This window comes from Armigeres subalbatus, chromosome 2, assembly GCF_024139115.2.
Source record: "Armigeres subalbatus isolate Guangzhou_Male chromosome 2, GZ_Asu_2, whole genome shotgun sequence".
NCBI lineage: Eukaryota > Metazoa > Arthropoda > Insecta > Diptera > Culicidae > Armigeres > Armigeres subalbatus.
The window spans coordinates 106,049,293-106,076,581 of NC_085140.1; the positions used below are offsets into that span (position 1 = coordinate 106,049,293).

At 41.8% G+C, this 27,289-nt stretch overlaps 1 protein-coding gene across 1 annotated transcript; it reads right to left on the minus strand.

The window, feature by feature from the left end:
- Positions 1-11,471: 11,471 nt before the first annotated feature.
- LOC134210591 (actin-related protein 3) lies at positions 11,472-25,481 on the minus strand. The gene is made up of 6 exons (XM_062686705.1): positions 25,194-25,481; positions 24,862-25,042; positions 12,862-13,630; positions 12,717-12,799; positions 12,496-12,579; positions 11,472-12,428 (listed from the first exon to the last, which is right to left on the minus strand). The coding sequence occupies exons 1-6, from the start codon at positions 25,235-25,237 to the stop codon at positions 12,333-12,335; spliced, it is 1,257 nt and encodes a 418-aa protein (XP_062542689.1). The 5' UTR covers positions 25,238-25,481; the 3' UTR covers positions 11,472-12,332.
- Positions 25,482-27,289: the final 1,808 nt, after the last annotated feature.

Genomic DNA, 27,289 nt, shown 5'->3' on the forward strand with positions numbered 1-27,289 from the left:
GAAGCGGTTGCGGTGCTTCCAATGGCGGATCGAATATCTCTCCAGCCATCTTCAAGAGATGCTGCGCCTAGCTGCTCTTCCTTTGGGAGTGCCACTTCCAGCTGCTGCGCGTAGTCTTGGGCTAGTCTACCTCTTGTAGCCGCCCAATGTTAAGCCGCGGCGGACTACTCCGACGTGTTGATCACCGTCGAGAGTTTTGAGCGCAGACATACTGCGACGAGGTAGTGGTCGGATTCAATATTCGCACTGCGGTAAGTGCGTACGTTCGTGATGTTGGAGAAGAATTTACCGTCGATTAGAACGTGGTCGATTTGGTTTTCCGTTACTTGATTAGGTGATTTCCATGTGGCCTTGTGGATATTCTTACGGGGGAAGAAAGTGCTTCGGACTACCATTCCGCGGGAGGCTGCGGAAGTTTATGCATCGTTGGCCGTTGTCATTCGATACGGTGTAGACTATCCGGTCCGATGACCGGTCTATACATTTCCTCCCTTCGTACTTGAGTGTTCATGTCATCGATGACGATATTGACGTCCCGCAGTGGGCATCCATCGTATGTTCGCTCCAGCTGTGCGTAGAACGCTTCTTTCTCGTCGTCGGGTCTCCCTTCGTGTGGGCAGTGCACGTTGATGATGCTATAGTTGAAGAAACGGCCTTTTATCCTCAGCTTGCACATCCTTGCGTTGATTGGCTGCCACCCAATCACGCGTTGGCGCATCTTTCCCAGCACTATGAAGCCGGTTCCCAGCTCGTTGGTGGTGCCACAGCTTTGGTAGAAGGTAGCCGCTCGATGCCCGCTTTTCCACAATTTCTGTCCTGTCCAGCAGATTTCCTGCAGCGCTACGTCATCGAAGTTATTATTTATCATCAGACTAAATCATCAGACTAAATCGACATCGAAGTTGCGGGGATGTAATTCATCGTAGATTATCCTATCGCAACCGGCGAAGCCTAGCGACTTGCAGTTCCATGTTCCAAGCTTCCAATCGTGATCCTTTATTCGTCGCCTAGGTCGTTGCCGATTGTATCGAGTCGTATTATCTTCTATGTCGTTCGTAATAGTTGTTTTTAAAGGCGGCTTATTGGGCCTGCGCAAACCTCCTGTCTCGTCGGAGGGCCGTCGTGTCAGGGCTGTTTAGCGAACAGACATGGATGCTCGAACAAAATTTCGTTAAAAAAGTGTGTAAAGATTTAAATCGTGCCTCAGCGCCGCCAACGCAGGCTGCCCGACATAAAAACTCAATTTCACTAAGCGATGGCGTTGGCATACACTTCATAAACAATGTAGTGCTGCCACCCAGGAGCGAGCCTAGGAGCAATTTGGAATGAACACTAGCGCTAAAAAGTAAAACACGGCAAATCTTCATCATATTTATCAGCACACTACGACATACTTTAAAATGACCAGTACAAACTTTACACAACCACGCGAATGAAGATGAACGTCTGTTCTCTGTGTTATAAGTACAACACCTCCGAAAAAAGCTCGCGTGTCATTTACAACAGAGGCGGAACTGCGTGACCGATCCAGGACCATGCGAGTCCCGGAAGGTTAAGAATTTCTAAAATTGTTTTACAAAAATCCTTTAGAAATTCCTTTTGTAATTCGTTTGGATATTCATAGAATTTCGACTTAACATTTTTTCATCCATTCCCAAAAAAATCATTTCTATTTGGTGGGAATTCAGCTGGATAAATTTCAGAAGAAATATAATTTTCGCTGTAGCGATTGCTCTGGGACTTAATAAAATAATTTCTTAAGGAATTCCTGTACGAATTTCTGAAAATATTACAAAAGGACTTTTTGGATGATTTCCGTTTAAAATCCTTAGAATTTCTGAACGGATTTCCAGGATAATTCCTTGCGGAATTTGGTTTTCCTATAGAAATTTCCGAAGAAAGTGAGTTAAAGAGTTTCCGATAACAATTTCTGAATTCATTTGCGGAGAATTTTTTGAAAGAAGCTCTGTTGGAATATTAAAATGAATTCCTGAAATAATTTTCAATGAAATACCTAAATTCCGAAGGAATTCCTTAAAAAAAGTTCAAGGTAGAAATATGTGTATGGCTTACCGAATTAATTTCTGGGAGTATTTCATATAGAATTATTTTGAATGTTTCCTGGAAGACTTTCTGAAGTATTTCAGCATAAATTTATGAAACAACACCAGGATGAATATTCCAAGATTTTTTTCGAGGAATTTTTGCACCAAATATGGATTATAATGTCGATATTTTGGGGGATTTTCTTGGTTGCTATCTTAATTTCAGCGTCAAAATATTTTAACTTCTGTACTGGCCAAATTATGAATGAACTAATTACGTCAAAATTTCTGGTGAACGAACATTGTCACAACTCTGTCACCGCCAGTACTAATTTACAATGGCCAAGATGATCTCATAAGTGATGAAAACTTCATCATCTGCCTAAACTGAAGAGAGATCTGCATAAATTTGAGAACATTAAACTACCAGTTACATACCCCAACCAACTAGATTCACTCCAACAGGTGTAATCAGTAGAAAGGATCAAGTTTTTTTTCTATCTGTACAGTCTTGCTTTTATACACCTTTGCGAAGTTTTAAAAATTCTAAAATGTTCTCTGGACAAATGTACCTAATAGAATTCTTCGTGAGAAATCATTGAATGCCCTGGAATATTCAGAAGTCTTCCGAAGAAAGTCTAAATAAAGGGTGTCCACAGTCAAATTACATCACTTTCAAAAGTCAACAACATTACATATATTGTTTCCTTCAATTTATTCTAATCCTCAAAGGCTGTTTAGAAAATTCTATTGCTTTGCTTTAATCAATCAATAAAAATCAATGTTTATAATCAAAATTGTATTCTGTTGCGACGATACATTGCCCCCACACTGTTGCAGCAGAAATAATAAAATGTGATCGATTAGATTATCAATGAAAGAAATATATAATAGATTTGATTCCGTTTACGTATAAATATCCACTCTCTCACTGATTGTATTTGCACTGAAAGCTTATTTATATAAAGAGAAATCATTATCGCGCTTATTGGTCACACTTTGCTATACACTAACGGGAGGAATAAACGAACAGTTAACTATAACACTCGCTGGTTAATCGGCCAATCAATCAAAATGTATGAAAATATATCTGTTTATATTTTCAAATTCGTCTATGATGAAATAAATCGAAAACTTTAGGATTTTTCATGATAATGTGTTGGTGGATTTTTTAAATGTTTTTTCAGGACGGATAGTTTGAAGTTCAAACTAGACGAACTATGAAACATCTTAAAAAATATATGCATCGAAATACATTTCAATCATTTTTCTGTCTTCTACTAATTTACCACAAAATTTACCAAGGGCTATAATAACTATGATCTATCAAACCATAATTCGTATATCCGATACTTAAATAAGTAAAAGATTATATGAATAACTAAATAAAAAGTATTCAATCGAACAGACTGCAATCAGCGAGACAAGCATGTAACAAGAAGGCAATTGCTTACGTCATTTAAGTTCATTGTGCTCTTCATCTAAATACATTCACGTTCAAACTGCTATTCGTTTAATCAAATCTATCAAACAAAAGTGCACGCATTACTCAGAGAGACAACTTGCACAGCACAGATGTTAATGGCACATCTGAATCAAATATTAAAATGTGGCAGAGTTCACAGAAGCAAATCAAATAACTGTACTGTATAATCTTTCAAAGTGATGTTGATTTATTGAAGAGTCAAAATCAATAATATAAATATATGGCAAAAATACAGAAGGGTTTCGTGGTTTATTCAAGTGACCAATATCACATCATTTTTTTATATCTCGACAACAAATCCCTCCTTAGCCGTGCGGTAAGATGCGCGGCTACAAAGCAAGACCATGCTGAGGGTGGCTGGGTTCGATTCCCGGTGCCGGTCTAGACAATTTTCGGATTGGAAATTGTCTCGACTTCCCTGGGCATAAAGTATCATCGTGTTAGCCTCATGATATACGAATGCAGAAATGGTAACTTGGCTTAGAAACCTCGCAGTTAATAACTGTGGAAGTGCTTAATGAACACTAAGCTGCGAGGCGGCAATGTCCCAGTGGGGGATGCAATGCCAACGAAGAAGAAGAAGACAAATCTAAAGAACGCACTCAGCACTCATAAAAATCAGAAGAAAATGTTGAACTTCTATACATTTTTCAAATCAAGTTCATACACATAAAGGTACATATTCACATCGGAGTTTTTCAGAATATTGTAAGTTGTAAGTATAAGCCATGCCGAGTGGCTAATACCCTGAAAATAGGCAATTAACTTTTATTGAAATGAGTTTGAATGAGTTCGCTTTCATTTTTCTCTAAGTGAAACTGTACACCATGGTCCTCCGGAAATAAGGAGGAATTGAGAGGGTTTGGTGGTTTGAAAATTAGGGGGTTTGGTGTCAGGCCCGGCAAGCCAGCCTTTGAAAAAAACATAAGCAACGAACAATCAACAAAAGAGTACGGACCGGAACCATCGGCGAAGACCACTGCGACGAATAGGGACTAGCGATTGGAAACTCGGTTCGTGGAACTGCAAATCCCTCAACTTCATCGGGAGCACACGCATACTCGCCGATGTGCTCGAAGACCATGGATTCGGCATCATAATGCTGCAGGGGGTTTGTTGGAAGCGTCAATGGTACGAACGTTTAGAGGTAATCATACCATCTATCAGAGCTGCGGCAACACACACGAGCTGGGAACAGATTTCATAGTGATGGGCGATATGCAAAGGCGCGTGATCGGGTGGTGGCCGATCAATGAGAGAATGTGCAGGTTGAGGATCAAAGGTCGGTTCTTCAACTTCAGCATAATCAACGACCATAGCCATAGCATTATGAAAGCACTCATGATGATAAGGACGCATTCTACGCGCAGCTGGAACGTGAGTACGACAGCTGCCCAAGTCACGACGTCAAAATCATCATAGCACCATTCGCAGCACCTACTCCCAACACAGCCTTCCGTATCGGTACATCTGAAGATCGTCACTGCAGACAGAATCACGAATCGACCACGTTCTGATTGACGGACGGCATTTTTCCGACATTATCGACGTCAGGACATATCGTGGCGCTAACATCGACTCTGACCACCGTCTGGTGATGGTTAAACAGCGCCCAAAACTATCCGCCATCAACAATGTTCGGTACCGACGACCGCCGCGGTACGACCTAGAGCGACTGAGGCAACCTGGTGTCGCCACTGCATACGCGCAGCATCTCGAGGCAGTGTTGCCGGAAGAGGCTGAGCTTGATGGGGCCCCTCTTGAGGACTGCAGGAAAACAGTTAAAGCAGCCATTAACGACGCAGCGGAGAACAACGTCGGGTATGTGGGACGAAGTCGACGGAACGATTGGTTCGGAGTAGAGTGCAGACAGATTCTGCAGGAGAAGGACGAAGCGCGAGCGGTCGCGTTACAGCAAGGTACCCGGCAGAACGTGGAACATTATAGACGGAAGCGGAGACAGCAGACCCGCCTTTTTGAGGAGAAGAACTCATTAAGAATGGCCCGGAAAAGCTGGCCACGTGCCTGCAAAAACTAATAGTCAGAATCTGGGAAACTGAACAGATACCGGAGGAGTGGAAGGAAGGGTTCATATGCCCCATCTACAAGAAAGACGACAAGCTGGAGTGTGAGAACATTCGAGCGACCACCATCTTCCGTCGTCTTTCACCATTAATTAGTGAATGAGTTCGTTGGAAGTTATCAAGCCGGCTTTGTTGACGGCCGCTCGACAACGGACCAGATCTTTACTGTACGGCGAATCCTTCAAAAATGCCGTGAATACCAAGTCCCAACGCACCATCTGTTCATTGATTTCAAGGCGGCATACGACAGTATAGACCGCGTATGGAAAATTATGGACGAGAACAGCTTCCCTGGGAAGCTTACCAGACTGATCAAAGCAACGATGGATGGTGTGCAAAACTGTGTGAAGATTTCGGACGAACACTCCAGTTCGTTCGAATCGCGCCGGGGACTAAGACAAGGTGCCTGTTGTTCAACATTGCGCTAGAAGGTGTCATGCGAAGAGCCGGGTGTAACAACCGGGGTACGATTTTCAACAGATCCAGTCAATTTATTTGTTTCGCGGATGACATGGACATTATCGGCCGAATATTTGCAAAGGTGGCAGAACTGTACACACGTGAAGCAACAAAAGTTGGACTGGTGGTGAATGCGTCAAAGGGGTCATCCACAAATTACGTAAGGGTTTATTTGCCATTTTTTGTACCCCCCTCCCTCCCTTGTAAGGCATCATAAGATTTTCAAAGACCCCCCTAACATCTTAGTAAGATTTCATTAAAATTATTCAAAATTGCTTGTGAAATGTTCTTAAAGCAGTTTATGTTTTTATTGAAACTTTGAATACAAAAGAAAGTTGAATAAAAAAATAATAAATCAATTTTGGCGCAAACGAATCAGCAGAACCATCAATTTATGTGTTCTTACGATTCAGCAAACATAAATGATTATCAGCTGCTGTGAACTCATTTGTTACCCAGGCTTCGACGGCTTGAACCTCAGCAAAATAATCGTCCATTGATTGTTGCGTTGTCGGTATCAACATCCTCTTCATCCATCCAGCCAACATCTTCAGCTCCTGTGTAATCGTCACGGATCACACACAGCAATTCTTTGCATCGGCGAGCTGCTACTCGCACGGGACGAACTTTACCAGATTGTTTGTTGCACGAAGATCCATGAACCGATTTAGTGTGTATTGTGTATACCAGCAGCTTTCATCGATGCCAAATACAAACCACAAGTCTTACAGGTTCTTTGCTTGATTTCATTACGAAGCGAAGGGCAGTACATGTCGTATGGTACATTAACCATGTCAGAACCAACAGGTATAGGTACACCCAATGCAAGACTCTGGAACAGAGGCAAAAACCGATCTGTCTGTTTTACAACACCTGGTCTTGGTACCATGATACCCACACTAGATTGTCTCAATAGTAGGGACGTTCCGATACTTCAAAATATCGATATTTGATTCGATACGATAATCGAATCAAAGTATCGATATCACCGATATATTGGAATGAAAATATCGATATATCGGAAAATCATATGATATTTCAGAAATGAGAATATTTAAAATTTATCCTTGCGAGCAAATGCGTGGGATTGCCAATCAGGAGATGACGAGTTCGAAACTCGGTCCGGTCTAGGATGTTTTCGGGTTGAAAACTTTCTCGACTCCCTGAACATAGTTCATCCATTGTACCACCTGCCACATAAGCTACATACTCATGTAATGGCTGGCATAGAAAAGTTTTCAATTAAATAACTGAGGAAATGCTAATAGAATACTAAATTGAAAAGCCGGCCAAGTTCCAGTTGGAATGTAGAGCCATTGAAGAAGAAAAAGAAGTTATCCAATTACTATCGTATTATCGTATTACCCCTTCAACATAATGATTGGAGATTACTTTTTTTTTCTAATTGGGTAATTCGCCAAATGTTGAACGGCCTTTAACCGGTAGCGGCAGCGTTTTCGGCATGATACTCGCTATTTTCCATTGGCTCGAAAAAATCAACTGAAGTTTCGACAAATTTGCTAAAATTCCTTGACAATTTTTCTGTATTTCTCCTAGCGTTATTCTGATTCTTAACAACAGGAAATTCTTCCCTCAGAATTTCCACGGAAGTTTCTAAATTCTCATTTTCACAAATCGGTTCTTAATTTCTAAAGATAATTTATCTATTTTATCATAGGATCACGTCAAATATTTAATTGAATTCACATAAGGATTCAAGGACCAGCGACACGACATATGTTGCGCAACGGCGGTTCATGCAAAGTGTCGAGTTGCCAAAACCATTTGTGATGGCTGCGCACACCTTACACCATCCGCGCTACCGGGAAAAATCATCATAGCCTTCATAATTTTGAAGAATCTTCTTTTACAAAATACATTGCAACTCTTATTTTTGTGTTTGTTCTGATTCAATATATCGATATCGAAAGCAAAAATATCGATATGACCGATATATTGAAAGCAAAATATCGATACAAAAATATCGGATATCGAAACAAAAATATCGATATTCCGATATATCGGAAGTATCGGAACGTCCCTACTCAATAGGCAAGGTGGTGGAAGGAACCTGTTCGGTAAAACATGGAGATAGCTACTTCGGAATGGCTTGCAGCATCCCGTATTTTCACATTTAACGATTTGCAAGGCATATTGAGATTCGCGTACATGGTCCTTGTACCACTCATGATCTGGCAAGCTAGGAGGATCACATGCTTTCCTTGGTTCTTTATATTCGGCTACAACTGGGAATCCATCAATGACCAATGCACTCCATAATTGACCCAATGCTTCACCCGCTGCTGTGAAGTTTTCTTTCGAGTTCTCCATCTATGGTTTTACCTCTTTCATCAAGATGGGATCCATATGAATCTGCAGGCAGGATCACTCCAGTTAGTTGGGAGCTGAGTGGCGCCATTTTCCGCTCTACGCGATTGAACGCGCTTCTTCCAGGCGCATTGGTCATCACAAGCATTGCATCAAGGTCATACCGAAGAAAGTGTTGCAGAGATAACATGACTGGTCTTACAAATCCATCTTCAATTTTCATGCAACTTTGAAAAGCTTCAACATCCATCAAAGTATCTAAATCATCCGAATGCGTTGCGGCATTGGAAGAAGCATTCTTGAGGCTTCTAATAGCAATATACGTTGGCCCTGAATAAGTCATGGCTTCTGGATAGCCTTGTCCATGTGGTTTAATTACAATCGCACTGTAGACGGAAGGTGTAAGTTTGTGTTTTGGGGCTACTACCCAGTCATGGTCATGGTACTCAAGGTGCATAAGTAGAGGTGACTGTTTGTGTGCCGCTGTGAGTCCAATCGGGACTTTAGCTTTGTCGTCCTGACTGATAAAGATAACCTGATCGCCACCCAGCAGTGAGGCAATGGATTCAATATTTCGAATTGTTGAGACGCAGAACGTACTAGGGGCCATCCAGAAACCACGTGGTCATATTTTTGAAGATTTTCAACCCCCCCTCTGTTCCCCTAATTTAAATTTTTATATATATTCTTATCTTACGTAAGATTTTAACAAATCCCCCTCGCTCCATCGTAAGCAAATGTAAGAAAACTCCCCCCCTATTCCCTTACATAATTTGTGGATGACCCCAAAGACAAAGTGCATGCTTGTGGGCGGAACCGAGCGCGACAGGGCCCACCTGGGAAGCAATGTTACGAGAGACGGGGATACCTTCGAGGTGGTCGAGGAATTCGTCTATCTTAGATCCTTGCTAACGGCTGATAACAATGTTAGTCGTGAAATACGAAGTCTCATCATCTGTGGAAATCGGGCCTACTACGGGCTCCAGAAGAAACTGCGGTCAAAAACGATTCGCCACCGCACCAAATGTGTCATGTACAAGACGCTAATAAGACCGGTTGTCCTCTACGGACATGAAACATGGATAATGCTCGAGGAGGACTTGCAAGCACTCGGAGTATTCGAGAGACGGGTGCTTAGGACCATCTTTGGCGGTGTGCAAGAAGACGGTGTTTGGCGACGAAGGATGAACCACGAGCACGCCCAGCTCTACGGCGAAGCCGGTATCCAGAAGATTGCTAAAGCCGGAAGGGTACGATTGGCAGGTCAGGGTACGATGGGCGTGTATTGTGGCGTCAAATTGTTGATTCTGTGTTATCTGTTTGGATGTAAACTAAATAAATGAATAATTTCATTTTCATCTTCCTCGGACAATTTGAATGGGATTAGCCTACTTTGTTGTCTGTATTGAGATTCTCACGTCTGAATGTGTGAATGCCGATAAAAGGAAAACAAACACTCCTAAAAGGTGCAACTCATCGAAGTTTTCTAATCCAAGGTATAGATAGTAGAATCTATAGATGAGCGAAAGCATGGCTGAGTCGATTTTTTTGCCCGTGCACACGCGCATATGACGTCACAGCCCTTAACGTTTCCATTGAAATCGTGACGTCATGCTCGTTTGGAGACACGTTTGACAGTTCGTTTGGAGACAGAGGATTTATCTTCGCTCATCTATATATTCCACTATCTATAATCCAAGGTACCATTTTTGCATTCGTAATCATAAGGCTAACACGATGATACGATGATTCGAAAATTGCCTAGAACGGCACCGGGAATCGATCCCAGTCACCCTCCGACTGAAGTCATCGATCATCGACAGGAAGTATCGCGCACTACCTGGCGACACCGTGCTCATAGGCCCACAAATGTCCATGTGAACGATTTCAAGAACTTTGGACGATTGTCTATCCAATTTTCAGGGGAAAGGCAGTCGAGCAATTTTTCCTTCAACACACACATGTTTTCGATACGCCAAACTTCTGCATGCTGTTGTTAGTTGTCACGGTAACCTAATTGTTGATGCCAGTAGTGTATACAGTTCTTCTTGTGGTACGATGCCAGCATACCCTGCTCTTTGCAAATCTTCAATTGGTATACAGCCTACCATTTTTTTCGCTACTGCCGCTACGACTCCGTCACGTTGGATCACGCAATCCCTATGATTGGAGAATATTACATCCGCTCCCTTGGAAACCTATTCCTAACGATAGCAAGTTAGAATCCAAATTTGGGAGACGTCTGAAAGAGTAACCACTTGTTGGTTACCTGACGTCCGGAACCAACTCCTTTCATCAACGTTTCATTTCCATCCGCCAACGTAATGAAAACCCCCGAGCTTGGCTTTCATCGAAAAACGAATGGTCATCAGAACACATATGCGATGTTGCACCCGAATCGACTATCCATAACTTTTTTGACTATCCATAACCATGCATGCAAAATGCGTTGCCTTGCCAACCTTAGGTTTGGATTTTGAATTTTTCTTTGACACGCGACTTGGCGCTCCATCGCTTGCTTTCCTTCCCATTCTTGAAACTGGGCACTCGCGCTTCACGTGTCCCGGTTTGTGACAGTTGTGTCAGACAGTAGACTTTTTGTCCCCACCGGTACGCAGAGGCAGAATAGACTCACCTCTATGGTTTTTCTCTTGTTTTTCTGCTCGCTTTTGTGCTTCATCTAATAGCTTCCGCTTCACCATCTTCATGGTAAGCTCATTGTCGGATCGGCTTTCTAACGCTGTAGTTTTGTTTAAGGTATCGAACGAGTCGGGCATACTCTTCAACACCATCGCTACCTTCAAACTAGGTTCAAGCTTCGGCCATGCGTTCGCGAGGCATACAAACAGTTCCTTCATGTCCCCGTCGTCGGCTTTGTTGCTAGACGGTCAAATCACGACTAAATTTTGTTTCTACAATAATTTACATTTGTGGCACGCCTAAAATACATGGCATGCTGGGGTTTGCAGTCGCATCATCTTGAACATTTTTCAGTACACTCGCTCATCTACGAGAATTATGGATTATTCAGTTTTCTATGTGATATCTCTTAATACACAAACAAAATAATAATTTTACTCAGTTTAACTTTATTATCTAGAATGTGTTTACATATTTGATTTATGAATCATTACTCAATCAAATTTCGATTGTTCAATTTTGGTTCAGTTACCAACAGGTCGGTGACCGTTTGGATAAACCGTCTTACTCGTTTAAATTTTGCTTTTATTATATCACTCAATTCAATACATAGTTCTGTGAAAATGCCTAAAGAATAAAAGACTTTCCAATCCATAATAGACGTTGCCTTGTTGTAGGTTTGAAGAATACTTTCGTTTTATTTTGTGTGACTTGTGATTTCATATTACGCATCTCATATCGATTTCCCTATAATTCGTCATGATGAGTCCCAAAATAAATGCACCCCATGGTTGTTTCTATCGTAAATTTTGGCATGTTTGTTGCTTCCATTATCCAGATTAGTATCTCATCTCACTCAACATCCCATCTGCGGTTCGGTCCGCTTCGATGGGACGTGACTTCAAACGAAAACTGATGAACTTTTGTCGGTAAATTCAAAATTTATTAGTGCATAAAACAATTAATAAATATACCTATAAACTTAATGCTTCTATGCGTGTCGCAGCATGCAAATGGAGTGAAACTATTTTCTTTTATAAAGCCGATAGAAATAGAAACAAGAGGAATGATGATCAACACTGCTTTTTCTTAAAATTTTGACTTGCACGGCCGCAATAGACGACACCACTCGGTTGGAACCACCCTGTAAGTGGTTCTCCGTTCGTTGTGCCTTTTGTGGACTAACTTGTTCTTTGTGTTTTTCTAAATGCAAATTGAAACGATACTAGTTGTAATTGGTAGTAGCAATGCAGCAGCAGAAGGAACGTCGACAGACCTCTGGGGACAAAACTACGTCATGGTGCCAAACACGGGATTGTGACGACAAATGCCCGGCCCGTACTCTTCGTAGGCGGCTTTCGTGTGACATACCTGGTAGAATTCCGGCTGCAAAAAAATAGTAATGAATATATGTGTAACATGACGATGTAAAATAACGAGGTAGATGACTTACCGTTGAGGCCAACATACTTCCGCCGAACCATACGGCGTATCTCTGCATATGATGGGAAATCACCGAAACGTCAATTGGTTTAGGCTGCAAGTAAGAATAGTGGATTTGAACAATTGTAAGAATATCTTAAAAAGGTTACAATGGTCAATGCTGTAATGTTCTAATCATGACAAGCAGCAGTAGAGCCAGAGTGTTTAACTACTTGAAAAAAGATTCCATACCTTGATTCGTCCCTCGCTCAAGTTCTCACTAATCCTTAACCGAGCATCTACGCTACGTTTGATGTCACGCTGAAGCCTTCGACCTTAGATGTAAGACGATAGAATAATAAGTACATTCAACATATCAGAATTACAACAAACTCACCGAAATCCCTGAACATGGTTGATCCACCGCTCAAAACAATGTTATTATACAAGGGCCGCCGCACATCGATCGGGCAGTTCTGAATAACCGTGTCAACAATCTCCGACAGTGGTGTCGTGAAGTCCGGGTTGGAAAACTCCGGGTGGAAGAATATTTCCGGACCAAGGAACCGCTCGTACCCGACGTCCACACCGAACGGCTGCTTGGTGATTGCATTGATTCCCTCGTAGTGACGCATCCACTTGGTAGGTTCAGAGTCGTACTTGGCAAACTCCTTGGCGATGTCCGGGCAGATGTAGCTGAACCGTTCCTTGATTGCCTTCGCCGTCTCGAGGCTCTGTTCAGGGGGAATTCCAACCTCACGCTCACGAAGCAAGCTCTGAATAAAGGAAGTTATGTTCCGACCAGCGATCGGAATGTGCTTGATGCACGATCCGATGACGTAGCCCTCGGCCACGGGAATCACATGCGTCACACCGTCCCCACTGTCGACCACAATTCCCGTCAGCGTTCTTTCCTCTACCGGGCGGGATGCCCAACTGGCAGCCAGCGCCAGAACCGCCTGCACTGCGATGTACAACCCCGGCACGTTGAACGTCTCGAACATAATCTCCGCGGTGTATTCTCGGTTTTCCGGTGTGTTGAGCGGGGGCTCCGTTAGCAAAAAATGGTGATCTTCTGGTTCGGCTCGGAGGTATTTGAAAATGCACTGCTCCAGGAAGCGTTCCATCAAGTCCCAATCTTCGACCAATCCGTGGCGGACTGGGTACTGAAAGCAGAAATTGGGAAGCAAATTAGAAAGAAATAGACTGCCCATAAATGCGTAACAGTCCACATGGGTTGAGCATAAATCCTTCAACAAAAATCAAGTGGAGGGCAAGTCTCGTGCCAGCAGCCGCGGTAATTCCAGCTCCACTAGCGTATATTAAAATTGTTGCGGTTAAAACGTTCGAAGCTTATTCTTGTCCAACACGGGTGCTACTCCTAATGATGGCAGTAGATCACTGGATTGTTGCGACTATAAGACTGGGTGCGTCACCGGTTTTGCCTCGCGGCGGCCGTGCGGCGTAGTGTGACCGTGATGCCTTTCATCGGGTGCAGTGTTTTCCGCAAGCCCAGCTGCTATTACCTTGAACAAATTAGAGTGCTCTAAGCAGGCTATCCTACGGCCGAGAATAATCTTGCATGGAATAATGGAATGTGACCTCGGTCTTAATATTCATTGGTTTGTAATCCAGATCAAGAGGTAATGATTAACATAAGTAGTTGGGGGCATTAGTATTACGGCGCGAGAGGTGGAATTCGTATACCGTCGTAAGACTAACTAAAGCGAAAGTTAGAGGATCGAAGGCGATTAGATACCGCCCTAGTTCTAACCGTAAACTATGCCAATTAGCAATTGGGAGACGCTACATTTGGGCTTATTCTACGAGTGGAGTGACGTGAGATTGCTCGAATGACGTGAGAAGAGTCGTATAGCCCCATTTGAATAACATGGTCACCTCACGTGAGAATTGCTAAAATCGACTCACCTCACGTCACTCGACTCGTAGAATAAGCCCAATTATGGTGCACTCAGTAGCTTCCGGGAAACCAAAATTAGGTTCCGGGGGAAGTATGGTTGCAAAGTTGAAACTTAAAGGAATTGACGGAAGGGCACCACCAGGAATGGAGCCTGCGGCCTGTTGATATCGCCTCCGGGCCGTTCGTGCTGGGGGGCGGTCAGGGGCGTCTCGTGGACTTTTGCTACACCTGTTCTACCATGCTGATAAAAAAATATTCATCAAGCTGAGTGGTTTCGAATGAAAGTTGGACATTTAATCAAATATTACAACCTTTTCTTGTTCAACTTAACCAAATATTAGAAAAAAAAACAATTTAAATAGAAAAGATTTACAAAACAATAAATGACTTATTTTTCTCTTTTGTTACAAAAATGTTTTAAATTTAGATGCACTTGAAATTTTAGACTCTCGCAAATCGTCTAAAATCTAACTTGGTAACATAACTGGATATTGCTCAGAATAAAGATCTTTCATATCGGCTCATTCCACCATTCAGGGTACACGGGTCCCATCGCCGCTAATATTTAAACTCTCACATATTTTGTTGCTATGAAAGAAATGTTATTAACCATTATTAGTATAATAATTATATGTAGTATATAATTAGTATATAATTACACAGGATTTTGTTTTTACACGATTTTTTTTCGCTCGTATTTTTGATCATGTGACTTCAATTTGCCACCAAACTCTTCGCAACATGTTTCAAAAAATCCAGAATAAATCAAAGAAAAATCACATGATAATTAATATACGTTAAACATTTAGGATGAGTGGAAAATTGAGAAAATGTAAATCGTGTAAAAACAAAATCCAGTGTATACAACAATAATACAACAACAATACAACAATAAACAATTATTATTGTTTGATGCGACCCCAGATTGTGACGACCAATGAGTCACATTTACCGTGGGGCATCGAAATCCGTACACTTAAGCACCTTAGTATATGAAAAAGTCATAAGAAAATAGGAATTGAATGTAAACGAAACGTTCGTCATTGACACAGGATCAAGAAGGTTTCTACTTTAGAAGCTGAAATGTGTTCCAGTCATTTAATTTTTCAAATTTAGTGAAAACTATACCTTTTTCTCTAAGTTTATGTTCTTGATGCATTGCATATTCATCACGAGAAAAAAGAAAAACAAACTGTTTCCAATCATCGGCGCGAAAGCGTGCGCGGTGCGCCTTTCGGCAAAGCACAGCCCGACACTACGATCGAGTCTAACCGAAGGTGCGTCGCGTCGTTGATTGTTCTCGCAGCGCGTCGAACGGGTTTGACTCTTGCGCGCATAGCAGAACTTGCAACTAAACGTGCTTGCTTCGCATTCTTCGCATTCGAAAGAGGATGCTGTGAGAAAATGGAGAAAGCTGGCAACGCTCACGCTGGTTCTCTGCGCGCGGAGAACGAGTGAGCATACCAAGGACGAAATTATTTCAAATCATTTGTTATGGCGCAAAACTTAAAATTTTACTTCTGGCAGCGCTGCTGTTGGTTCTTCATTATAGATCGTATGATTGGCAAAAGCTTTCTATGTGATGGGGTGTGGTTTTTCGGAGAAACACACATTCAGCTGCAATTTGACTGTACGCCAAGCATGTGGCGTTAACTTGATCTGCCTACGAAATAGTTTGTTTCTTTAGATATTTAGATGTTAAAATCATTGGAAATATTACGTGAAGCTTTGTTTAAAAAATTTACTGAGTAAATTATTTGCCCTAATAATTAATTGCCAAGACATTAATTTCTTACTTCTGACCTAAAAATGGTTACCTGTTCCATGAACAGGTAGAACGTATGGACGAGTCGCCCCTGGGGGCGGTGTAGTGTGACCTGATAATACGTCAACCCATCGCGGTTGACTTCTGCTTAATAGGACAATTTGTGTTCAGCAAAATGAGATTGAGCGATAACAGGTCCGTGATGCCCTTCCTAGGTGGAGACACTGCGATCCATTACGAAACAGCTTTCTCGTTTTCGGACGCGCAGGTCGCCCGACAGTTTCCCCCTGGTGCTTCCCCCGGTTGATTGCCCCACAGTAGCGATGCTTGAATTTCTTCACGTTGACATTCAAAGCACTGGGCAGCAGTGGTGGAAATCTGCGAACCTTACTCACAAAACAAGAAGTAGGCAATGCAAAAGACTCGCGAACATTTGTTTTGCCTTTTTTCTTGCCTACCTACTGCTCGCAGAGAAAACAAAAAAACAAACCCCGAAAAATGTTCGTGAAGCTTCGCGAGTCATTCGGGTTAATTTACTAAAAGTCATAAGACAACCGCGGAACTTATTTCTCACTGATGTTCGAGCAAGAACACAATTGTTTATTGTTATTGTGTTTATGTCAAGTCAAACCTATCCATTGTATTCGAAGTAATCACAAAAACTCGCGAACGTGTTTTTACTCCCGAACAAAATACAGCCCGGCTTTATGTTTTTGCTCTGCCCGTACTCGCGAACAAAGCAAGCGCCAGAAAAATGCAGACAGTAGGTTCGCGCGAGTGTGGCATTTTTGGTAGGCCCAATTACACTCTTTTCTTACTCGTGATGCGAGTATTTCCACCACTGCTGGGCAGTAATCAGAATAATTTCAATGGTTACAGCGCCACTAGCGTTCTATTACTGCTTTACTGTAAAAACCTTCGAAAAATGCTTCGGATATTTTTTTGAAATTCCTTGGGATTTTTTAGGAACTTGTTCAGAAGAATCTTGAGGAAAACTTTAGAAAACACCTGGAGCAGTTTTTCCGGATATTTTGCTTTTAAGCATTCTTTGGTAATCGAGAATATCTTTAGAAAATCGTTTAAAAAATCCATTCGGGAATCCTTCAGCTATTCTTTCGATAATTTCTTTAGCAGAAATCCTTCACAAATCACTCTACACTTTTTTTTGAGAATCCCTTCAGGTTCCCTTTCGGGAATTTCATAAAGAAACCATACAAAAAATCGTTCGGAATTTCGTTTTGAAATTCCTCCGGGAATTCTTTTCGGTTTTTATCTTGGAAATTGTTCCAGAAATAATTTAGAAAATTGCTAATCATTCTTATAGACACTCTTTAAGTGATTTCTTTGAATAATTGCTTGGAAAACTGATCCCGAAATTCCTTCGGAAGTTCCTCCAAGAATTGCTTTGAAAAATCATTACTAACTAGTATATTCCTAAAGAAAATCCGAGGGAATACTCAAAAGAATTTACAAAGCAATCCCTAATTGATTTCCCGAATGAATTCCTAGATTTCACCAAGAATAGCTTCAGAAATTCTCCAGGAAGTTTTTAGAAGATGGCAAAACGTTTTTTTGGGAACAACAATCCATTAACTTTTACTACATTTTTAATAGATTTGATTGGTATATTTATTCAAATATGTTTAAGGATTTTTCTCATCTTTTGAGAGAATTACACTCATGATCACCGGGTATTGAAATTTCCCTGATTATGTCAGGAATTCCCTGATAATTCCAGGTATTTTCCAGGTGGGGAGAAATTCCCTGATAATTCCAGGTTTTCCAGGTTTTTCCAGGTAGTAGACACCCTGTAGATACCATGAAAGGTGTTAATTGCTACAGACAGCAGGACGGTGGACATCGAGTTGTCATCCACTAAGGAGTGTGTAACAAGTCACCTGCCGAAGCAATTAGCCCTTAAATGGATGGCGCTTAAGTCGTTTGCCTATACATTACCGCTGGCGTACAAGTGGGGCCGACCGTTTGGGGTCGCGCCCTTTGAGACGCCAGCGAGTAGGTGGTGGCCTGGTGGTGTGCGTTGAAGTGCCTGGCGTAAGCACAGATCTTGATGGTAGTAGCAAATATTCGAATGAGATCTTGGTTGACTGAAGTGGAGGAGGGTTTCGTGTCAACAGCAGTTGAACACGAGTTAGCCAACCCTAAGCTCTATGGGAAACCTGATATATATTAAGCATTTAACCAAATACAACCAGCCTGTCTGTTGTTGATGCAACCTACCGAAGATATATATTGAACGAGCGAAAGGGAAACCGGTTACAATTCCGGAGCCTGTTGCGTATACGTTTGCATTGGCGTCCCATACCGGCAACGGTAGCGCCTTTGTAACCAAGGCAACATGAATCCTTTTCTTCGAGAAGCCAACAAGAGACATCGGAAAAGTTCTCCTTTCTGTTTTACAGTCACACTAGCCATGGAAGTCTTTCATAGAGAGATATGGTTGGACATATTAAATTGCTGTGTCGATGTTCTCTTCTTGGACCTTGAAAATCGAAGACTAGGGCACGCAAACTCCCAACAGCTTGTATCGAATCCGCAGCAGGTCTCCAAGGTTTAGAGCAGGCATTGCAAGTTATCCCATCATTCGATCTTCTGAGCAAAGATACTGATGATATGCTGGGATATCGATCTAAGTTATCTATCTGCTCAGTAAACAAAGCGCAATGTTCGCCATGGAGAAAAGTTTTTTCATTGCCTTTGTTGTAGCAACGCCCTCGCAACGTGAACAAACCCCGAATCGCGCTCGCTATCAGGATCATCATCAAATGCTCTAATGATAATATCTTTCCAGAGTGCTCTTTGGTTAGGGATAATATCTTTAGACCAGCAAAGATGATATCCTGTGCTCAGATGATATTGCAATGCCTGGTTTAGAGTCTCTAGTCGATAGATTAATGTAGGTAAGGGAAGTCGGCAAATTAGATCCGTAACTTCGGGATAAGGATTGGCTCTGAAGACTGGGATGGCTCGGGGATACCCTCGCCCGTGTGCGCTCGCGCCCGGCCGGTGCCGTCCGTGTTCGCTCGTTCGCGCGTGCGTAACACCGGGCCAGGCGGGTCAAAAACGGGACGTTCCTTGGTGTGCTGGGCGGGGTTTGCCTCAACGTGTGCCGGCGTGCCGGCCCGGGGGCCGTTCGCCCAAACGAGCCCAAACGGTGGCGTTTTGGGGTGCGCGTCTCGCCGAATTGTTCTTCACATTGTTGTTGTAACGAGTAACGATTCAATCTCTGTTTGTCTGGAATATTATTCCGACGATCAACTTGAAAACCATGAGGCGCATACTTCCAGGTAGGTTGCTTGATTTTCTAACCAGGTTCCGAGCAAACTCTGCTGGTACAATCTCAACATCTTCAGATCCTTCTGTATCCTACGATGAATTGGAAAAGTGTGATTACCAAAATCAGTGACTGGCTGCTGTTAATGAAAAGCTTAAATCGCTTGCACCACAAGGTGTGGAAACTGGCATCCTGCCCGACCGCTTGCAAACCACCCCAGCCGAGTGGGGGAATCCGGACTCAGGATCGTGTAGTGGCCTTCCTCCATATCATTGCTCCATGATGGGACATTTTCGTTCTCCGGCTACCCACGGAATCCAAGAGAAGGGAGCGGGAGCCACTCGCTGGAGGATGGAGCCAGCGGTGCTGGAGCTTGAACCGACGCAGCTGCTTCTGCCAGTCGTTTTTGCGGTTGCAACGGTGGCAGGATTGGAATTGTTCGTCGAGAAGCCACCATGGCCGGATAGTTCGCCTCATTGAGTGCAGAAACACGCTTCTTCAACAGAGTCCTGGTGGAAGCCTTCTTTCGGATTTCCAGGAGCCCCGCTCGCTTTGGGCAGCCCTTTGATGTGGCCCGATGTTTGTTGCGGTAGTTGGTTGGGATCGGCCACCTCCTTCTTGTCGTACTCGTCGGACGGATGCGGTTCACCACACTTGTTGCAGCGCGGTTGACGATGTATGAAGCAGTGGCTACCGCTTCCGCCCAGAAGCGTTTTCCAAGCCCAGCATCAGAAAGCATACTCTTGGCACGCTCCACCAACGTTCGGTTCATCCGTTCTGCAACCCCTTTCTGCTCCGGACTGTACGGAACCGTTGTCTCGTGATGGATACCAGCTCGACGCAAGCACCGCCGCATCGCACAATTAACGTACTCCTCATTGGTTCTCGACAAATGACTTGAAATCTTCAAATGCCTTCGATTTCAAAAAATATACAAACGCCTTCCTGCTTGCATCATCGTTGAATGTCAAGAAGTACCGTCTCCATTGGCCCACAGAGATCGGAGTGGATCAGCACGATGACCTTTTACCTTGAACGGTTGCCCCTGGTGCTTACCTTGAATGCAGGTAACACATTTATCCAACTCTTCGTCTTCAAATTGCATGCCTGTCGCTATTTTCCTCAGCCGCTTCATACCGTCGGCCGAAAGATGTATTAATCGACGATGCCATAGTGGAAAACTATTCTGCTCCCGTGCCACGTGAACGTTCGGATTCTTGACCAGCTTCAGCTTGTACAGACCATCTGAATACTGTCCAACCGCTACGATCTCCTTTGTGGGGCTAACGACCTTGCACGAGCTCTTGTCGAACGTCACCTGGTATCCGCTCTGGCACATCTTGCCCACGGACAGCAGATTCAAGGCCAAATCTGGAACACGCAGCACATTCTTCATTGTGATACCACACGACGAACCTCCGATGTCTACTTCCAGATTGACGACGCCCTTCGAGATGACGTCAGCTTTCGCATTATTCGCTACGTTTATACTTGACGACACATTTTCAGCTTCTTCCAATAACTTCCTGTTCCGGCACAGATGCGTCATTGCACCGGAATCAAAGATCCAGTCGGCATTGACCTCTGACGACTGTATTACGATAAACGGCGCGTAGAATGCAGCGTGACCACTTTGTTTCCCACGGGCTTCTCCTCGGGTTTCCTTCTTCTCACTAAATTTCCTCTGGCACTGGGATGCATAGTGTCCCGACTTCTTGCACCAAAAACACTTCACCGCAGACTTTTCTCCAGATTTCTGCTCCGGTCTCGGATGCCGAACTTCACATCCTGCAAGATTTTCGCCTTGACGATGTCCGCCGTAAGCTGCATTCCCGACGACTCCAATCCCAGGATCATTGGTTCGTACTGCTTCGGCAGGCCTTTCATCAGCAAGCTCGATAACCAGGTGTCGTCCACTTTGAAACCAACCTCCGAAAGTTGGTGACACGTCGTAAACAGTTCGTTCACGTACTCCTGTGTCATCTGGCAAATGATTTCTTCATCCCGTTCAGCGCCAACCAGTCGGATTCCCGCCAGTCTTCTCAACAGGCCAATCTTCCGTGTCGAGCCGCTATGCTCTTAGGAATCCCGCAAGTTGTCCCACGCTTCTTTTGCGGTTTTGGCAGTCCGCACTAGTCCGTAGATCTTGGGATCGACGTTTAGACATATCGTGGCTTGCTCGGAAATCTCGTCGCTTACCGCCGGTTCACCATTCTGCTGGTCCTTCACTGCGCACCACGTCCGTTCCTTGATCAGGATCATTTTAGTCGCGAAAGACCACGAGCTGTAATTCTCCGAACCGATTAACACTAGCCGCGCCGACAACGACACCGAGCTGCTCGGCAAACGACCTCCGATGGCGGCTTGATTCCTGGTACCATTTCGAACTTGGTTTTATTGATCCCCGGAACCATCTTGAGATCCGTTTCCTCCTTCTCTAGCCATTTTCTTTAAACTTTTCTTCGGGTTGAAAAAATGTTTACCTCGCAAAACAGAACTGTTTCCTTAGCAATTGCCTGGAGCCCATAACCTAATCTAGGAACCTAATGGACAATTAAATCATAACACGTCTGTTTGGTTCGATATGTAGAGGCTAACTATGATATATTTAATGTCATATATGTTAGTGGCATACTATGATATAAAACAATTCGATGGTTACTGCGCCAACAGGATTAGGTCGGGTTTTTGGATTTTAAGACGACTCACTCCCATTTAGAATGAGATCACAAATTTTTTTTTTTTTTTTTTTTTTTTTCGAGAGTTGACCAGTTGTAGTCTTAATAGACTGGTATCTCGGCTGGGCTCTCCATGTGATACACAATACTAGCAGACGACTCAAGCTATGTTGCTCACTAGGTCACTGCGGCCTGGATTTGTATTGTGATCATACCGATACATTATTCTTTCTATCTACAGTCTGTCAATTATAAACCGAACAAATAATGGAAGCTCAACATGTACATAGATGTTTTCTGAATAAGTAGTTAACATGTAAATTTAATTATTAGTTACTTGGAGCCGACATTCAATACCTAATAGCAGTCTATGTTGACAACGGGTGGTACTGTTGCCATTTCCAAGTAACAATTTCGAATAAAGATGTAATGATATCATTCTGGTAGGGTAGTTTCAAAATAGATTAATTTAAGTACTATTGTAATAAATGGACACATTGAAGAACTTCCCTTATTTTAACACGGTTGAGTATCGGATGTTTGTCAATACGTCGTCGAGTTAATTGTATCCTATCAGTCACAGTAATGTCATATGTTAAAGTTTCAGTAGTCTAATAGTGATCATTATACAAAATTTCTGTCCAGTTGTTCCGTAATTGCTTTTTTTTTGGTCAAGTTCTATTCTGCCGTTATACGCATATTTGTCCCATGTTTGCTGGGATTTCCTATATACATGGGACAGTTATGCGTATAACGGCAGTATTCCCTTTTCTAATATTCAAACCTTTATTATTTATTAAAATAATGAGGTCTAAAATTCAGTTATTCAGATTCAGGGTATACAATATTCAATATAATAGTGGATGAACGCATCATATGGTCTATCCTCATTTCCGTAAGTGGTCAAGTTATTAGTCTTGTAGCAATAATAGTGATACTAGTTATTCTCTATCTTGTGAGTGCAATGGTCTCAATTAACTATTCTAAACAGAACTCTGTCTCTTGTCTTTCTGTCCACCGATGGTCATGTATTTATTTTCGTTTTTTATTATTTATTTGATATCTTTAAATTTCAGTCATTTATTTTACTATCGGTCATTTATTTTATTATAAGGTAAAGGTCAGCGAATTTGTCTTAATACGAGAAACACTAAGTTATGTCCCCTATATATCCGCTAATTTTTCTAACTAACCTAATAGAAGGAAGAGAGAAACAGTTTTTTTTGCGTTGATCCATGCAGCTAGAGAGACTAAAATAAAAAGATTATCGAGAAGATATAATAGATACATTCACTATCTCTAATGCCAAATTAGTAAATCTACAAATTCTACTTTTCACTACTAAAATTCTACTTCAGCTATACGGGTACAAAATGAATTATTGTTAGCTACTACTACAAGTATAAATAGATGTATGCTATTTGGATAAGCGTTTGTTTCAGGGTCTTGTTAGTATTAGAGTTATGTTAGTTAGACCCTACTGAGCCCTGCCAGCACCTCCAAATTTACCAATAGGCAGTTGTTGTTAGATCAAAGTTGCGACACTAACCATTAGTTAACTTGGAGGCATGGTACCTCAAGTGTTTGGTATAACTGTAACTTATTTAAGTAAGATGTGATAAAAGTTTCTCTACGGAGCTTATTTTCAAACCATTACCATTAAAATAACGATATTCTTGTGAAGGAGATATAAAAAAATGGAAAAATATCTTAATCTTTTAATTTAGTGTTGAACTTAACCTTTGTTTGAAAAAGCACTCTATTAAACAACAAAATAAAAATAAAAAAAAATCTTTTTAAGACACTTGAAATATCAACGTCAAGCCCCTTATCCATGGACAGGGATTTAGAATGAGATCACAAATGCACATGTACCACTTTTCCTGGCAACGGTTTTGGGTTTCCGTTGCATTTTGTTCCATACATTATTTTCTAATAAACATGAAAATACGTGGAAAAAACATCACATAACATCCTTATGTTAGGAGTGCAGCATGTTGATATTATTTAGTGACAGAAAATTGTATATTTGAAAATTTTCTTCGGGATTTTTGGGAAAATGCGTCATTTGTAAAATTTACTAATTTATTCACTTTCGCTGGTACAGACTCAATTACAGCTTAAAACCCTAATAGGGGAACTGCTCTTTGAAATCATACCATGTACCCAAATCAATACCATTCGAAAACAAAGAATTGGTGCGCAAAATGTTTTATTTCTCATTTTTGTAATTTTTTTCAGCAGAGCTGACAAAATACGACACAAATTGAGCCTACATTGCCTGTTTTGTGAATGTTACTGATATAGGAGCATGTTATTAATAATGGAACAGATACCCTATTATAAATCGAAACTAAAAGTTATACATACAACGGAATTTCCACCTTGTAAATTGAAATAAACTGACGGGAATGACGGCTTTGGCAGGTTTTGTTCTATTATTGGCAGTGGGGTTTTCTATAACCAATATTGCTGAAATTCGGCCTAAACATTCTTTGTATATCAAAGAATGTTGTGGCCAAATTTCATAAAATTTGGTCAACAAAAACCCCCTGCCAATAATAGAACAAAACCTGCCAAAGCCGTCTTTTCCCCTACTAAATGATATTGCAGCAAATATTCAATTGAGAAACACTGTATTGTATGAGTAAACACTGAGTGCATGATAAAGTCTTATTCAATATTTTTGTGATTCATCACCGCCGTACCTACTGAACAGAAATACGGAAACCGGACCATACCTTAACCGAATACCCGGTGGCATCGAATGCTTCATCGCCGATGAAGAAGTCCAAATCTTCCACCCCTTTCGTGACGCGGCGGGCGCTCTGATCGCCGACTTTGGCCGTCTCCTTTATGGCAATCGCCGACGGAATGATAAACTGGGGCTCCTTGTTCGCTGCGAAACCGAGCTTTGTGTAGCTGAAATGACCAGACACGAAGTACGTTGGTGAAGTTGATAAGAAAATTACAGATAAAAAAATAATTCCCCTGCCACTGTGAAGAAAATAATATGACAAGGCACCATCCTCTCCACCCCTCATGAACAGATTTTCCTTTTGTTACCACCTACCCCGTTCCCACGTCGATCACGCAAGCTGGCAATCTACCGGACATTTTGCACCAGTTTTGATTTGGAATTTACAACGCACTGCACTACCACCTAACGAAGATCCGGAACTACGCGAAAAACTACTTTTCGAAACGAATTTTTGGTCTTTCGTTGCCGAAAATTGATAAAACTTTTGCAACCACACCTAAAAGAGAGGACCCCGATTTGTCACTCCGCGATGCAGGGGTTTCGCTTTTGAAGTTTTTCTCGTTTCCTTTTGGGGAGTTTTTGGTTTTGCTTTTTGTGCGTCGAAACGATGATGCACGCAAAATGTCAAAAAATGTATCCGAGAGCAGATGGTACAAGCGTTACCCGTTGCAGTAGGTTGCAGGGGTGGAATAGTTAATATAATAGGCCTATAGGCCTTTTCACGAGACGTTAAAAATCAGCTGATTTTATCGTGAATTGGGTTGTTTAGCAAAGAAAAATATGAGGTTTTTTATAGTCTAACATAAAGAGCATGCTTTTCTGATCTCCAACATATTTTTATTTTGTTGGTAAACCTTTTATTTACATTTTTATACAGCAAACAATAAGCAATTTCAATCGATAGAATGACACTAACATTCATAGAATGACAGTTAGCCCATGCAGCATAAGAACAAATTTTTAGGCTGTGAACCATTCCACCGATTCGTTTAACTTTTAGTTAAAATTTGACACTTCGATGGTTATTTCGCCGTGGTTAAAAATAACCCTGCTCCGGAGCATGGTTAGATTTGACAGTTCGATAGTTAAACTTTGTTCGCGAGAAAATTGGCGCCAAATCCATTTCGTTCCGAATAACTATCAATCTGTCAGAACCCAAATGGGTCGGCTTCGGAATAAAATTTTAACCACGATCGGAAAATAACCATCGAAGTGTCAAATTTTAACTAAAAGTTAAACGAATCGGTGGAATGGTTCACAGCCTTAGTCCCATATAAATTTAAATTGCAAATTTAAAATAGTTTCGGGGCTCCAAAAATTCTGAAAAATTGGGGTTAGGCTCAGTTTTTTATGCAGATTCAGAATATGTAAAAACATATATACATATATACAACCCAATTGAAGGTAAGTGTTCATCTATGAAAGTGACAGCTTCTGGATTGCGGGCCTGTTCAGCGGTTGTAAACAAGTGCAGTCTCAGCAGTGTCTCATGAAAAGGCCTATTGATTCATTATATATATACTATATATATATATATATATATATATATATATATATATATATATATATATATATATATATATATATATATATTATACCCAGCATTTTACGTGCGCTAATGGCCGCCACAATTTTACTCATGTTCTGGTGGGGTACAATCGATTTGACGTTTGGCTTGTGTCGTTTGACATCGCAGCGATCATCATCGTCATAATTCAATCATTTTGATGATGGAAACTTATCGTTTTTGTGTCAAACAACACAAGCCGAACTTCAAATTGTTTCCACCCCGCCAAAAACTGAGCTTGAGTGTGGCGGCCATTAGCGCTCGTAAAATGCTGGTAAAATGCACTAATAAAATCCACACATTTTAAGTGGCAAAAAACTAAAGAAATTTACAAATTAATTTTATTTGTGCGTTAATATTGTCGCGCTTGTCTTTTTCAAGAATGCTGCGGCGGTCATACACTCGCAGGCTCGACTGCGAAGGTAAGCGTTAAGATAGCCACAGTGTTAAAAGATAGGTAGAATTTTTCCGCTCAAAACAAACCCAAGTAACCACCAAGCATTAGTTAATGCATGTAATCGATCACAGATCAGCATATTATATACTAATTGCATTAGATCAGTTTTAACGATGTAAAGATGCATTTATTCATCAACTGTCAAGCAACGATACACTAATTCTGCGTTACGAATGCAGCGATGCATTACTTATGTTTTATTTCAACATGTCAAAGTATTATGTGTGCAGCTCGAAACCGAATTTTTGAACTCACGACAATCAATTTTTCTCCTATTAGTCGCAAGTTTCATTACTGCGCATCTGGTGCGCTATATAGCGCATCTGGTTGCGAACAATGTACAGTACACTAGTTGCGCAATGATGCGCTATAAGTTGAACGCAA

Coding starts and splice junctions, on each gene's coding strand:
- LOC134210591 (XM_062686705.1), bottom strand. CDS start 25,237: ATGTCCGGTAGATTGCCAGCTTGCGTGATCGACGTGGGAACGGG. Junction 25,043..25,193: donor GTGATCGACGTGGGAACGGG/GTAGGTGGTAAC, acceptor TGGTCATTTCAG/CTACACAAAGCTCGGTTTCG. Junction 13,631..24,861: donor CCACCGGGTATTCGGTTAAG/GTATGGTCCGGT, acceptor TTCTGCTTTCAG/TACCCAGTCCGCCACGGATT.